This window comes from Dipteris shenzhenensis, chromosome 20, assembly GCF_047967505.1.
Source record: "Dipteris shenzhenensis isolate YYH24624 ecotype China chromosome 20, Dip_SZ_1.0, whole genome shotgun sequence".
Lineage (NCBI taxonomy): Eukaryota > Viridiplantae > Streptophyta > Polypodiopsida > Gleicheniales > Dipteridaceae > Dipteris > Dipteris shenzhenensis.
The window spans coordinates 5431343-5447962 of NC_141615.1; the positions used below are offsets into that span (position 1 = coordinate 5431343).

A 16620-nucleotide genomic window follows, 5' to 3' on the forward strand; every position below is an offset into this window, starting at 1 on the left:
TTGCCAATAATTTTCTTCCAACCATGCAATGTAACGATTTGATCTCTACAACAAGGCATTCCTACTTGCCAAGATGAAATCCACATGATCTTGTTGAAAAGAAATCTAAGAAGGTTTAGCACATGCATTACATATATTTATACCTCCAAACCATCCCCTTAAGATACAACTTATCTTATCCTTCTTGTCTTAAAGGAAGCTCACCAGATTCCTATCAACCTTTCAATATATTTCTCAACAAATTCTAGCCAACACTTTTTAATTAGCTCTCAAAGCCAATGGCACAATTCAATAATTCCATGTACTTATCTTACCCTTGCAAAGAGGCATGACTCAAAGAGTTGCAAGAGGTTGTCAACATGTACAATGTCTTAATGTAACCCTCTTCCATCTTTTCCAATGCAAAATTCCTTTCTTGGCATGTAGCGGATGAGTATGTAGATGCTAGGGTAAAGCTAACTCAACATACCTAGATATGAAAAAGAGGAAAGAATAGCCTCTTTTTGTTGGGATAAGTGTGATCAAGGGCTTGCTCTATGGTGCATGTGTGCATCTAGGGGAGTCACATGTATGTGTGTGTGTGTGTGTGTGTTGTAGAAGCACATCTAGTGCTATGATGTGTCTAGTGTGTGACCTAAGTGATGATGTAAGCCAAAGGCCCCCACATGGGAGGTTCCTTTGATTTAGGCGAGTCCCACTGATGTAGGGGCTGATTGCCACTGATATAGGGGAGGTGCCTACACCATCCTCTCTTTCTATAAAATGGAGGTCATTCCTTCATTCTAATACAATGGATTTGGCCTCACTTGTGCTCTCACTCTTTGTGCCATGATGCATCTCTTCTACCCCACACTCCTCTACATTTGGTATCTGAGCTGGTAGGCTTTGTAGAACTCACTTTGGTAGTGCCACCTCATCATCTTCTCCAACTCTTTTTTTGGCTTTCTTCCTCCTTCCTTCTCAAAATTTGCTTAGCTCTATTCTCCCCATTCCTTGCGACATTTGTCAAGCCCTTCTAGCTGGAGTTTCTACACAATGGGGCACCCCTCTGGCCCAGAGCATTTCCCTAGATTTGAAGTATTCTACCCACAGTGATTTAAGCAAACTCTGATAAAAAAATATGTGATTCTACTTCTCTGCTCAACCATTGCTTGCGCCCTCCTAGCATAGGCTGGTCCATCCTAGAGCCTACTGCTGTGATGAGTTTTGAAGGCCAATGCTTACTAGAGGTAGGAGAAATTAGAGAAAAGACAGTCAAAGAAGGCACAACTCTCCCAGACACTATTTCAGCAATGCTTTGTGGTGAACTTACTTTGATATTCAAGCTTTAGTTTTGCATAGAAAGCCCTCTCAATCTCGTCTTTAGTTGTTTGAATTGTGCCCTCCAAGTTGAGCTAGTCTATTGCAATGCATTTTTGACACTTTTGGACATTTGATGCTAGAGTAAATGCTAGAGTGATGCTTGAGGATTGAAGTAATGCTAAAGTATAGTTCAGAGAATGTATTTTTAGTTTGAAATTCAGTTAGGACTGATCTTTTGTCAAAATGCCAAGCTCTGAGGGATCTTCAAATGCTAAACACTTGAAGAAGACTATAAGAAGGACAAAACTCAAAGTGAAGAAGACCGTAGCCAAGAAACTTTTGGAGAAGCCAAAAGGGTATGAGTATGCTAAACAATTAGGATTCTCTGAATTTATCTCTAGCAATCTACATTTGTATGGTGAGGGATATTTCTTTTGTTCCACAAGATTAGTCATTTTGTAAGAGAGTAGACACTGCCTGACAAAGGTAAGACCCTCTCATGGCTACCTATAAAATTGACAAGTTCAATAGCCAAGGATTCCATATGAAGATAAAGTTTATGCTTATGAAGGAGAATCTATGGGACTTAGTCAAAGAAGGAACTCAAAACTCTCAGGAAGGTGAATCAACTACAACAAAAGGTAAAGGAAAAGCCACCGACTCTACTTCTACACCTGCAGATGCAAAGAGAATTGAGAAAGCCTATGCCATCATTGCATTAGCTTTGGGTGATGACTATGTACACCACATCTCAAATTTGGAATCCCCTTTTGAAGCATGGCACAAGTTAGATATATTGTTTGGTGCTAGCTCTCATACTTCCAGATTAATTCTAAAAATTAAGTTCTTTGAACTTAGAATGGAGGGAGATAATGTTGCTGCCCATGTCAACACTATGAGAACTACTATGACACAACTAGCTTCAATTAATTCCCCTATCATTGAGGATGATGCTATGGGAGTGCTTTTAAAGAGCATGCCTCAAGATTTTGACTATGTGGTTACTACTTTGAAGAATCTACCTCAACCCTCATTAGAAGGCATTATTAGTCCCTTACAACAAGAAGAGGAAATAAAGAACAATTCAAGAGTGGGCAAAATGCATACAGAGGCACTTGTAGTGAGGTTTTAAAAGAGCAAGTACAAGGCTTGTAAACACTATGGGAAAAACAATCACCTTGAGAAGGATTGTTATAGAATCAACCCTTGCTCATATTGTGGAAAGAATAATCACTTTGAAAAGGTTTGCAATGAGAAAAAGAGGACTATGTCAAATATGGTTAAAGAGAGAACTCCATTAGCAAAAGAAGCATCCAACTTTGTGGTAGAAGACAAGGACTTTGCCTTTTGAGCAACTTGTCTTTGATTTTTTGTTTATCATCACTTGGTCAAATTTTGAGGTTCTCTGCCTAGAGTAGTACTCCAAAAAGAATGTCATATGTTTTGTTTTTTGTAAATCGCCTCTGGTCACCATATGATGTAGGCCATGTGATATGTGTTTGGTCTATCCCATTTTTGTAAACCTTGACCCTTGGCCTTGACCCTTGGGCACCTTTGCTAGCATGAGATCCTAGACATAGATTTATCCTTGACCACCATGAGATGGCCATGTGTGACCACCATGAGATGGCATGAGAAACTATGAGGCTAGATGTATCCTTGACATTGCAAGAGGCAAACCCTTGAGGGGGGGTGTGTTGGGATAAGTATGATCAAGGGCTTGCTCTATGGTGCATGTGTGCATCTAGGGGAGTCACATGTGTGTGTGTGTGTGTGTGTGTGTGTTGTAGAGGCACATCTAGTGCTATGATGTGTCTAGTGTGTGACCTAAGTGATGATGTAAGCCAGAGGCCCCCACATGGGAGGTTCCTTTGATTTAGGCCAGTCCCATTGATGTAGGGGCTGATTGCCACTGATATAGGGGAGGTGCCTACACCATCCTCTCTTTCTACAAAATGGAGGTCATTCCTTCATTCTAATACAATGGATTTTGCCTCACTTGTGCTCTCACTCTTTGTGCCATGATGCATCTCTTCTACCTCACACTCCTCTACACTCTTAATGTCATCCTGTTCAATCTTTTCCACTACAAACTTCCTTTCGTTGTCATGTGGTAGAGAGTGTGTAGATATGCTAGGCTCTTGAAAAGAAGGAAAGTATCTTCTATTGTAGTGCTACCACCAAACTTCCTATCATTGTAGTACTCAGCAACAAGCACTAGGGAGGGACTCAACCTAATAGGTGTAGTAAACCACTAATTATTCCTTCAATGTCACAAAACTCTATTGACGTGTGTTTCCAACAAAAGATAGTAGCCTATGTCAATGTAATCAGGGGTTTTAAGCGTACTTTGAATGGAAAGATAATCACATGATGATAGCTCATGAGGCCAATAAAGAATATGAGATCCCGTAATCATGTAGGAACAATATGAGATCCTGAGAAGCATTGAGAGAATGTACTCAATCACCCACAAGCATCACCATAAACCAAGCACGTGCTTATGGTCCCCCATAGTGTGTTGGAGACGGCTTGAGTTGCAAGAAAGCTCACTACAAGGCTCAACCCCTAAGGTGCCTACATAGTGTGTCTCTTTCATACCAAATCTAATTTTTCAAACCCACACAATCTTAAAATTGTTGCTTCCACAATTATGCAACCACCCTATGGCTCTTTGTCGAGATTTCACACCTTTGAGCTGTTCCTTCTTAGAATGTACAAGCACACCAACCCCTAAATCTAAACCCTAAATACCCTAATCACAACCTTACTTCAACTCATCATATACAACCCTATAAAGCATACACCAAATCATATACACCCCTATAAAGCACACATCATATACACCCCTATAAAGCACACATCATATACAACCCTATAAAGCATACACCAAATCATATATTAATGTCAAGCCTCATGATCCTACATACATATCTAATTTTTCATGCTAAGTCATAAACATTTAACCCTACACAACCCTAAACATGCTAAGTCCTAAACATTCAAATTGTCAACTAAAATCATGAATCCGACAAACATGCAACTATCTTATGAATGTGTCTAAGATAGGGACTTCCAATATTCAAGTTTTGAATTGCATGCAATGGAAAAGCTAATCATCACATGCTTTGATGTAGGCTCCTCTCATGATCCACACTCTAAAGGTAGCAACAAAAGAACAAATCATACAATAGATTTCCAAACCGCCCATGCTACAAACGTCTACTTCTCTTGCACTTATAAACCACCCATAATTTTCGACCAAACACCCTTAGAGTCCCGTGCAGACTTGGCAGGTTGATTTCATAAATGCTCACACAGTAATTGCCTACTTCAATCTATACTTGCCTAGTCTTTCAACGACTAGAGCCAACATTTAAGTCAAAACATGACTTAGCTAGTGGAGCCCTTAGGGTGGGTTTAGACTAAGGGCATTCGTATGTGGTGGCCCAATAAAACTAAGAAAATAGTGGGTGGCATATGGAGACCGCGCCGGCGGCCCAAGCCCATGGCCGAGTGTAAAAAAAGTGCTACGAAATGCTCTGACCAACAAGCCAATCGCTCTTCTTTACGACCTTACTGCAGCCTGACAATGAAACAAGATGAATTTCATTCATGTGGCCTGCCCGAGATGGTGCACAGAAAAGAGGGTGAATTGCAAGCTGAAAGAGAGAGAAGAAGAAGTTGCAAGCTGAAAGAGAGAGAAGAAGAAGTTGCAAGCTAACAGAGAGAGAAGAAGAAGAAGAAGGAGAAGGAGAGATAGAGAGTAAATGCTTCTTGTGCCCATGGACTTAGCAGAAACTTCTTCACGAGAAGCCATCGATAATACATGGGAACAAAGAATAGGGTACTACAAACATGATCTGATCGCGACTGTTTAGGCACTAGCACTACTATATAATCTCTGCCATAGGAAAGCACACAATTTGCCATCAAAGCAACAAAATGCACACAACACCAACCATCGCAACAACCCTGACTCGGCTGCAATCGCGGTGGGGATCCAAAATGCCATAGACCGGAAGCTACACCCAGATGGCATCCACAAGAATGTGCCCACTCACAAGTACAAAGATGAAGAAGATGCTGAGCATAAAGCACATGCCGCCATCCAATTATAAAGATAAGAGGCCACGCAACTATTTTGCACGGCAACTGTGCTGCACCTATGCAGATCCACACACCCGATGCACCTATTTTGCAGGGCAAATGCATGCTTCTCGTTGCACACCCCAAGAATATGCGGTCAACTTCACCCAAATCTATAAACCATCGAAGCCTTCCATGTATCACTCGAAGACAGCCACGAAAGATTGGAAATTTTTTGTGCCAAAACATCAAATCATTCACTAAATTCGCTGCGAATCAGTGCAATTGCAAGAATATGCATCCCAAAAAACACCTATGCAAATGGGAGGAAACAAAAAAAGAGACGAAAAAACCAAAAAAACATGGACAATTTTATTTCTACGAGAAATGGATTTTTCTCTTTCACGGTCCAACATCAACTAAGGGCCTTAGCACATGGATGGGGCTAGCATGGGTTCAGGATGGGAATCTTTTTGTCATCATTACTCCCATTCTACACCAAGTGGTCTAGGATGGATTTAGAATGGGAGTAGCCACTTTTTCTCCCATCCTGAACCATGGCCTCTAGACCCTGGCAGCCAAAATGGGTTCCCCTTTTTTAGGGATTCAAAAACATGGAAGGATGACATGTGTCCTCGTCCCCACAAGGTCCCCACCTCTTAAACACATGAAATGATGCCATCTGTCCTCTTCCTCCTAAACCCATCCCTAGTTCTTTTTTTGTTAGCACATGGTGGGATGGTAATAGGATAGAAATATGCATGGGACCACCTAGGGACCACCTTTTCACATTCCCATCCTATTTCTTCCCATGTGCTAAGCCCCTAAGACCTTCCTCATCGGGCAGGCCAAAAATAACCGTCCGGCGGCCATTCATCCGGATGGTTTCTTTTCATTCTCACGGGCGCCCGGCTGGCCTTAGTCCTTGCCTACGTGGTGGTGCGCGTTACGACAGCCAGCCAATTACCCCCTCCCGCCCCCCAAAAAAAAATCGCCTCCATTTACCGATCCTTCTCATCCTTAGTCTGTAATCTTGCATTTCCTCATGGATGCACCTTCTGGCGGGGGGGATCTTGACCATCATGGTATTTCTATCACACTGATCCTGTTCTCGCGAGCATCGTCTAAAACTATTGTGCGTGTCAATGGTAAAAAGTTCATTATCTTTTTTGTTTGGAACAAAAAGGTCAGATCGGTTGTAACAATGGCACCAGCTTGATAAGTTAAAGCTAGTAAATGCTTGGATGGTTCGACAGCTGAATTTGGCTGTTTTAGTGATTGCAAATTTAGAGGCCTACTCGTAATGCGGATTACGGCAAGGTTGAAGGAAGGTTTATATGATATTTTATATTGTTTCATTGTTGGAAACGGTCACAGATTTACTGTGAAATTCCTGCTGTCCTTCGCCTTCCTGTTTTAGTACGGTGAATCTTTGTAGCGCCAGGATAGTTAAAAGTCCGATGGAATATGTGCAGTGCGTGTGACACGGCATAAGGGACAGCCGGAAGCATATATCCCTGTTTTTAGAATGTGATATAATACATGCGTTCCGCAAAATGTTCTAAAGAATTAGGGTGCCCCCCCAAAGGGGCCCAACCTATGGGCAGCCAAAAATGCCTTGGGCAGTGCAGGGGTTTACACACCGCCCAAGCAAAAATCTTTATAAAAACCACGTGGAGTGATCCTGACCTTTCCCTGGGAGACAAGAACAGCTTCCTCAAAGTCCAACTGACGTGTTGTGACTTGGCACCTCAACACAATGTTGTAATTGGGATGAAGCTTCGTAAGAATGAATGACGCCAACGGACTCGTGGTAATGGAGAATTCTGACCTGCATAAATAAAGGTTGCATATAACTCCCTTTGGGGAACTTGAGATTGTACAGTTGTAGCATGCATGGCTGAATCCTTGGCATAGAGGTCCTCTAGTGTAGACCATACCTTAGATGCACTCTCCAGGTTCTGAACAGCCGGAGAAACCTCCTTTGTGGTTGTCTTGACCAAAGCTGAATGTGCCTTTGAGTCCTGATTTTCCCAACCCTGAGCTCCTCCTGAAACTTGTCCTCCCACTCAGCATCCCACTTGATAGAGCTCTTACGACGCTCAGGCTTCTGTTCATAGCCCGGAACAAGCTCCCACAAACCCTTATGGATAAACCATATCTTCATGTTGAGCCTCCCATGGGGCATAATTCGTGCTGTCAAGCTTGTCATCCTTACTCGTACATAGGGATCCCACGAAGCTTTTCCAAACCTCGTACTCTTTCTGTTGATCCTGGTAAAGAAAATCCACAAGGCAAAGAGAAAGAGATGCAATACAAGGAGGATGCATAAAGAAAACTGCCTTGATGACGTCTGCAACACATGTCCCCTTCGATGTCCACAACCCCAATAGGCTGCTGGCAACTGCCACCAAGTTTGTTCTGCCTCTTGGACCGATGGCCGACCCTGTAGGCTGTCCTTGGGGTGGGCAGACTGCCCCGAACTAGTCCTGCAAGATGCCGTGGACAAACAGCCCAAGTTGCTGCCTCAGGATGCCATGATTAGTGTGAGCAGAACTGCAGAGATTTGCTCCTGGAACCCTACCAGACAACTGGATGAGCCACTTAGAAGCCCTGCTTTAGATCCCCTTCAAGCAGGTTTGCGTCACCTGACTGCCAACCCTTGGTTGCTGTCCCACACAGCCGCGAACAGGCCTGTGGGAGTGGTAGCTGACCTTGTGGACTGAGCAATGGATGTGCAGACTGTACACACCAGCCCCCTGCACGAGATGCGTCAGCTCACCGTTAGGTAGCAGCTCCAGAGCTCACAGCAGCACTGGATGTGCAGACTGTACACACCAGCCCCCTCCAAGAGATGCGTCAGCTCACCTTTAGGTAGCAGCTCCAGAGCGCACAGCAGCAGCAGATAAACAGCCCCCTAGACGTGTCAATGGCTTCAGAAATTGAACCTGAAAACTCCCCTCCCTTAGTCCGCGGCCGACCCAATGTCTGATACCAGGTGAGGGCGGTGCATTGCAGAAGCATACATGAGAGAGAGAGAGAGGGCAATGGCAGCTGTATATACAGCAGAGGGCAAGGGCAGCTGTATATACAGCAAGGGAATCATGAGGAGTATAATGCTCCAAGAGACACACTTCAGAGGGCAGTGACTTAATGCTATTGGCTGACCCAGGTCTGGTCGGATGACTCGACTTGCAGGTTGGTTTGACCTGACCAGGGTTAGGCCCTAAACCGGTCTGGTCAGCCATCCCTAGAGGCTGATCCATTCAGCCCTACCAACAGCCTTGGAATAGGCCTCCACTGAGAGGTAAAGCTAGACTGAGGAGGGCGGGCACACCCACAAATAAGCCTTCACTCACTATGAGATGCACATAGCTCCAATAGTATCTTTTCATCTAAATGGAGGGACACTTTTAAAAGTGGTGCAATAGCAGCTTATGATGAGGTCTCTAGAGGGCCAGCAATTTCTTTTAGCATTTTCTCAGGATCATTGTGCGTTCGGCCTTCTAGAAAGCCTCAGTCCAGGCTGCCAGAGGGACTTGAAACAGTGTTTGAAAATAGAGTTGGCAACGTAAATAAATTTATCAACACTTCTGTCTTCTATTAGATGCCTGAGATATAGAGATCACAACATGGAGTTGAATGAACCTTCAATGCCGCAGAGACTAGAAGAACCACTTCAACTAAATAAAATTCAAGTTAAGTTTTGCAGATTCTTGTGAGGACCTGAAATGGAGACTTCACGAAAGAAACAGCCAAATGTCAGTGTCGATGGAGACCAGTATTATTAGTTTACGCCGAGACCAATACTTGCAGAGTTGTTGGTGATAGCAGAAGGATGGATGAGTGTGACTTCGAAAGCCATGCACAGGCATTCCCTAGAAACAACAGATGCGAGGACCATTGGACAGCATGAAGTTCTCAACAAGCGATACTTGTGGTTCGGAGGCAATCGAGCCGTGCCCTTGAGTTTTGTGTGGAGTGACTGAAACCTTACTTGGAAAGCTGCATTTGGTTGTGGTATCCAACATATGAAGAATTTAGTCTTTTTGCCTGTCTTAGGTTTGGAAATCTTTCTATCAGAGATTGAAATACATTTGCAGCAGTCAAAGGTCAAGGCTCACAGGCATTCCTGTCCGTCTCCGTGTCAAATAGTCAGACTGTATGGTCGACAAACGGGTTAATAAGCAAAGCCTATAGCTCGCACTCAAAGTAGATTGCCTTCAACATAAATGTGGAGTGAGTGAAACCTTACTTGATTTTTTTGTGGAGTGACTGAAACCTTACCTGGAAAGTTCCATTTGATTGGGGTATCCAACATATAAAAGTTAGTCTTTTTGTCTGTCTTTAATTTTGGAAATCTTTCTATCAGAGATTGGAATTACATTTGCAGCAGTCAAAAGGTCAAGGTTCACAGGCATTCCTGTCTGTCTCCGTGTCAAATGTGTAGTCAAACTGTATGTTCGACAAACAGATTAATAAGCAAAGCCTGAAGTAGATTGTCTCTTACATAAATGGTTCATTTTGTTTCTGTTACTGGCTGTTAACCTATTTCATTTTTTTCAACAACCCATATTTGCATGCAGGGGAGCTGACTCAGGGCAGCAAGTCAGAGCATGATTCAAAGGTGAACAACTGTCTGTTTCCATGTAATTGATCGTTTTGTATTTCCTGTTTGCCTTTACATGGTACAATCACAGTTGTTGTTCATGTTGCATAAATGTGGTAATACTCCAAACTTCCTCGACTCCTGCAGGACATGCAGAAGCTTCTGAAGACGCTAATGTGAAAAGTGGATGATGTTTCAATTGAGTTTTGAGTAGCAAAGCATACCTTACTTCTGCGGTCCTAATAGGAAGTCTGCATATTATGATCAGAGTGATTTTGGAGTTTGAAATTATAATCCCACATGTCTTCAGGAACATCCAGGAAAGCACTGAACACATGAAATATGTGCAGGCACTGCAGGAAGGCAAAGCCATGAAAGACGTGGCGCATGATCATGATAGAGTGCGTGCATTACACTATGGCACTGATCAGATTGGCAGTGAAGATTTTAATGTTGAAGATGTCAAGGCACCAAATATCTTCGAACGAGCTAGGGAAGAGGTTGAAGCTGTTTTGCAAACATTACACGAGAAACATGATAAAGTGAAAGAAAAGCCACCTCAAAATGGCCATGAAGGTTGCTGGACGTATGTGGGGAAAACTCTTGAAAGATTATGTGGTGGGACTATGAAATAGGCTCTTTATGTCAGTTCATGCTTTTCCTTATTATAATCTGTTTAAATCTGTTGTGTCTATGTATACTAGCCTTATTTGAACCTTAATGACAATGTCCCTTGGAAGATTTTGAGTTTTATTAACATTGTGTTACATTGGTATCTGAAGAATGCCTATAATAAAAATCCTGGTTGGTAGTTTAGAGATTGATTATTTGGTGTTGGCAGTCTCAGTTCTTTGCATTTTCTTGTTTCATTCAATTCTCTGCTCCTCGGTACTTTTTCTCAAGGCTTCATTCCAATCTTTGATATGTTATAAAGGGGTCCAGAGAATCAAAATGGAAGCCATGCCAAAAAGGCCCCTGTTATTTACTATAAAGTATGTTGAGGATTCTCTTACATGACATGGTTATACCAATCTTTAGACATGTGCCTTTGAGGTGTGTTACGATATGAGCCTTGAACGCCTCTTAAGTTTTTGAGGTGTTACCATTAGTGTTTTAGATGTTTTTAATAGAAGCAAGGGAACGACATAAATATATCAGCATGCATGCTCAAAACATAAACTAAAAAGATACGACCCCTTGTAACATTAAAACTTGAAAAACACCAAGTTTGATATAATGACATCAAACAATAAGTATGAACAGGCAAATATGACATGAAAACTCAAAAGGCTTTTAGCAAGAGGATATAAACGTCACAGCAGTGTTAAAGTATGCATTTTGCTCCTCCTAACTTATGGGGGAAGTTCCCTCTTGCAATGAATAAGGGCCATGTTTGCTACTCAAAAACCTTCTAGGAGAGATCATCTTTTTTGAAAAAAAAGCTAAGGGAAAAAAGGCACCTCACTTAAAGGACACATGGTATAAGAGATTGTGAGTCATATGAACATGCAAATATGATATTTTAAAGTCAAAAGCTTCTAACAAGAAGATGCAAACTTCACAGGAGTGTTGAAGTCTAGAGGCATGCAAATTTGGTCCCTTCAACCATTTAAAGAAAGTTCCCTCTTTTTTTATTTACAACAAACAGGAAATTTCCCCTTGCTACAAAGAGGGGGCATGATTGCTATTCAAAAAGCACATAGGAGAGAGCACCTTTTTCGAAAGAAAAGCTAAGGAAATAAAAGGAAATTGTTATGAAGCAAAAAGGAGTGTCTCCAATGTATCTATGGGTTGGAGGCATGAATTGGTTATAGCCCTTCAATTGTTATAAAACAACATTGGGGAGTGTCATTATAAGTGTCAGTGTAAATTAACTTGATAAATATTTTCAATAACTTGTAAAAGGGAAACGATAGGTGTAAATTGGAAGGAAAGGAAAAGAGAAAAAGCAAGTGAAGGTGAAGGAATATGGGGAAAGGTGATGAGTAAAAGAGAGGAGAGAAAAGAGTAGATGAGAGGAGAGAAAAGTGGTGTTAGAAGCCCTTAAACTACTACTAACCCACACTTAAACCATGTTGACCAAATACACTCAAACAAAACTTAACTATTAGCAGGCAGTTTGGGAGCCCTCACTAATGGTGCATTCCAGTAAAAATGTTGAGAGTGCAATTGAGGCTCACCAACAGACTGTCTGCATTTGATGGTGGGGATGAGTGTTGCGCTCCAACAGCCACAGCAACACTCTTGTGAGCACAAGCAATCTGATCACGGTGCACCACATCTATGTTGTGAAAGGTGTGAAGAAGAACGTCCACGGTGAATATGCAGGTTCTTGCCCACTAGCCTTTACCATCATTACTAGCGTCGTATCTTGTGCCGGTCTTGTTTGAGTTGAAGTTGAATTTTGTGAAGGAGAAATTCTGAATAACCTTTGTGAAGACATCGATGCGAGTATCTTGTGACATTCGAGGAGTCGGAACAATTTACAAACTACCGAAAGCTAATGATGTTAGGAAGAAGGATGTGAAGATAACTACACTCTACACCGAGATCATAAGAGTTTGCGTCCACGGGAGTTGTGGAAAGTAGAAGGGCAGAAGAGAAAACAAGGTTGAAAGCAAAAAAAGCAGAGGATGCAGATGTTCTCATGAAGCGAAGAGAAGGATGTGAGTTTGATCTTTGGAGTCCTATTGACAAGTTTTATAGGGCTCGCAGATCTTTTTGCCGGACCATTTGATCGTATGATCGGTGGCTTATAGTTTCTTTTTACATTGGTGGACACAATCACTCGTGGAAAGGGGTTGTGAGCATTATCGCATTAGCAATTTGTACAGTGAGGGAAATGAGCTTGACTTCTTTTGTCGAATAGCCTCTTGCCATTAAAAAAAATGCAGCATCGAGAGTTGATCCTTGCCACCACACGTGGCTAGAAATTGATCTGGCAAACAAGGAAAAATAACTGCGATGAATCGCTCAAAATTAATGTTGACAAAATCGTGCAATGACTACGAGGGATTGCAGAAAGTTACGATGGTGAATGTGATGGATTAAGCTTGGAAAGAGAGAGAGCAAAGAATTAGGATGATCAGTGGAGGCGAATCAATGCAAGAGAACTTACAATTACCCAAGGGAGGGTTGGGTTTTGTGTTGGAGGTGGAGCCGGAGGAGGGGGAAGCAGGAGCAGGAGTAGGAGGAGAGGCTGGAGAGGGATGAGTTGGGATATGCACCATAGCCAGTATGCCTAGTAACCAGAGTGATCAACATCCCTTTAACACACATAGAGTGAAAAATGGGCAAGAAACTTAGGAAACTTGCTACAGAAAGTTCATGTATAGGAAAGTTACTAACTGGGTACATTCCTAACTATACCATTAACTTAAGACCTGACCCTAGTCCCCCACTAACTCAGTCAACTTGACCGACTACTCACAAACCCCCCACTTTCCCAACCCACCTCCCAAAAATTCACTCCTTCCCTAAGATCCTATCTAGGGCCAATAATAAGGCTTTTTGAATGAGAGGAAAACCTTGTGCACATTTTGTTGGCCTGCCTTGTGGAAGGGAATGTCTTATTGGAGTTTTTGGGGTCAACGAGGAAATGAAACTAGTTGATTTGATTTTGGGAAATTTCATTCGTTATTTTGGCGCTCCTGGATTGGTGGAATGCCACCTGTTCGCTTTGCAGGTTCCTTTGTTGCCATGAGTCCACTGCTCGATTCGGATGTGCCAGTGAACGACCATTCAATTTGGATATTTTCCAAGTCGCCAGTGCTAGTAATTGTAGTGGGAGTGCCGTGAGGGCAAACATTCCAATATCCTCACGTCCTATAAGGATACATCCATAGATATTCCAATATTCTCACGTTCTATAAGAACGCATCTATAGAGGGCGAGGCGTTATTTCTACACTCGCATCGTTTGTCTTATTTGCCTACCTGCCCATGTCGAAAACTGCATTGTGCAGATCTGAAAAAATATTGCATGTTAGTGATCAAACACAGCAATACCATGATGGTGATATGAAACAATAAGACAACAAACCGAATACACCGTTATCTTGCAATGAACACGAAACGACTCCTATTAATCCTTGACAAAATGAGCCTTGACCCTATGGGGTATGTTGGCAATTACAAGACCATGTAAAGACTCTTCTATATAAACCTATGAGCAGCTACTAGCTGCGACTCCTACAAGCTCAATGGCCTCGATAAAAAGAGCGATCTAATCGCCTCCATGGTTGTTGTACCCAATTGTTGAGAGAAGTCGGTTGCTGCCCTTGAACTCGTAATCCTCCAGAAGATGCTTGGCACTTGCTATCAACCAACGAACGTCCACATATCGCATGTATTGGCTAGTCTTTAGGCACGTGCATGGTCCAATCAGATCCTAGTGACCCCCTCGTGATCACACGACTAGCCAACCTTAAGAAGCTGACTCCATGAGTGCCATGCACAACACATAATGTTTGGACCCCTTGAGAGGAGTCCCCAACATACCCTCCTGAATATGAACAAGGTAAACTTTACAAGGAGATGATGAACATTGTAGTTAATTATCCTTGTAAGCTTCATAATCCACCTACCATTGTGACATCATAGTCACAGTCCCGTCAAAATACCAATACTAATCATGTAACTAAAGACGTCATCACCTCATGAAACAAGACATCATAGTCTACACCAAAGACACTCTTGAGTGTCATAGCTCAATCACAAAAACTTCTTTCAAGCATCAAAAAATGAGTGCTCAGCATCGTAGCCATGCCTCAAAACCAAACAAAGAAATCAAAATGCCCAGTCCTAGTCGAGTAAGTCATTAGAGACCAATCCTGCCATCTCCTCCGGTGATGAGTGCTCGGCATCGTAGCTAGGCCTCATAACCAAACAAAGAAATCAAAACGCCCAGTCCTGGTTAGGTAAGTCATCAGAGACCAATCCCGCCATCTCCTCTGGTGGTGAAGAAATTTTAGCCATGCAAGCTTTATTCTTCTCTTTTTTAACCTCCTCGTCCTTCTGCTTTTTAGCATAGAATCTTTTAATATGTCTTGGTTTACCATAGTAGTAGCATGTACACTTATCTCTATTTGCAGTTCTTCTCTCCTTCATAGCATATGCAGTGTCTCCTAATAAATGTGTTCTCCTCATGCTTTTCCTTGGCCATAAGCAAGCCCACACAGTCGATCAAATCTGCCTCACCATCTAGTCGTAGAATATGTGCTATCTCGAAGTACCTAGAAGGCAAGCTTTTCAAATGGATTGCTTTTTTATCTTCATCTTCAGTCTTTGAACCAAGATCCTGAAGCTGCTTTAGCACAGATTGCATACGATTTAAAAAGGGGGCTAGATCCTCACTATCATCCATACGTAAATCATACAGCTGCTGCTGCTTCAAATTTTCCTTTGAATGGTGCATTTTAACCCCAAACAGTGCCTCAAGAATTGTCCAATTTGCTGCAGTAGACTTTGACATCTCAAGGTGGTGAACATAATCCTCTCCCAGAGCGCGGCCCATGATGCCAATAGCTTTGTCACTCTGCTTTCTCCAAGCTTGTTTCTCTACTTCTCCAGAAGTCGGCTCCTTCTCTGTGCCAGACACAACATTCCGTAAACCCTTCTGCATGAACCATAGCTTGGTGGAGAGTTGCCAACTTGTGGAGTTTCTCCCATTAAACTTGATTGTCTTCTTCACTGACTCCATAGACTCGAGATGTGATACCCAGTTGGTCTTGGAAACACACCTTGGCCAATACGTCTAGAGCAGATCTCCTTCTCAGATGTGATATGCTTCTCGGTCTTCTCAGATTCTGTGGAAATGCAAGTAAACGTCCTTCAAGTCTTCTGGCGAACTTTTCGACATACATGAAAAGCTTGAAATCTCAGAATACTCACTGATCACACATGATTCAATCGATCCCGCTCTGATAACACTGATGGCGATATGAAACAATAAGACAACAAACCGAATACACAATTATCTTGCAACAATGAACATGAAATGAGTCCTTCTATTAATCCCTGAAAAAATGAGCCTCAACCCTATGGGATTTATTGGCAATTACAAGACCATGTAAAAACTCTTTATAAAAAAAACACTAACTTCATCGATCGAGGATGCGCTTCCACTTTATGCCATGGTTGCTAATCTTGTTGTTTAGTGTGGTGACTTAGTATACCATTTCATTCACTTCTTCAATCTCTCTCATCTATTTACACCCAAAGTGCCCTAACCTCTATGGTGATTCCTTGGAATTGGTCTTCAATTGCTACTGCATTCTGTCTTTCCAATTCTCATGCATGTTCCTCCTTGGCCAAGCTAGTGAACAGTTTTGACATTTGGAGCATTTGGCTAGTTTGATGATGGAGAATGATAGACAGTGATGAGGACTCGCGATACTGCTGATACAATTGGTGCCCATGTAGCCATCTTGATGATTCTGTAGTACTTCTTGGGGGTTGTTCCAATGGTATTTCAGTCACTTATCATATTGTTGATCTGGCACTAGCTCCCCCTGTGACTCATGGACTGGCATGGGGTTGATGGGTGATGCTGGTGCCAATGTAGCCTCAGGCTTTGGCTACTGTTGTTGTTCGAGATATATTGGTTGTAGTCGTGCATTG

At 42.4% G+C, this 16620-nt stretch overlaps 1 protein-coding gene across 2 annotated transcripts; it reads left to right on the forward strand.

Moving 5' to 3' along the window:
- Positions 1-6258: 6258 nt before the first annotated feature.
- On the forward strand, positions 6259-10807 carry LOC147889169 (uncharacterized). 2 transcript variants are annotated; one of them, XM_087391815.1, is made up of 3 exons: positions 6259-6539; positions 9978-10018; positions 10351-10807. In XM_087391815.1, exons 1-3 carry the CDS (start codon positions 6437-6439, stop codon positions 10633-10635), a joined length of 429 nt encoding a protein of 142 aa, XP_087247941.1. In that variant the 5' UTR covers positions 6259-6436; the 3' UTR covers positions 10636-10807. The 2 variants fall into 2 exon arrangements, with proteins under 2 accessions (XP_087247941.1, XP_087247942.1); XM_087391816.1 differs by having other exon boundaries at positions 6268-6476.
- Positions 10808-16620: the final 5813 nt, after the last annotated feature.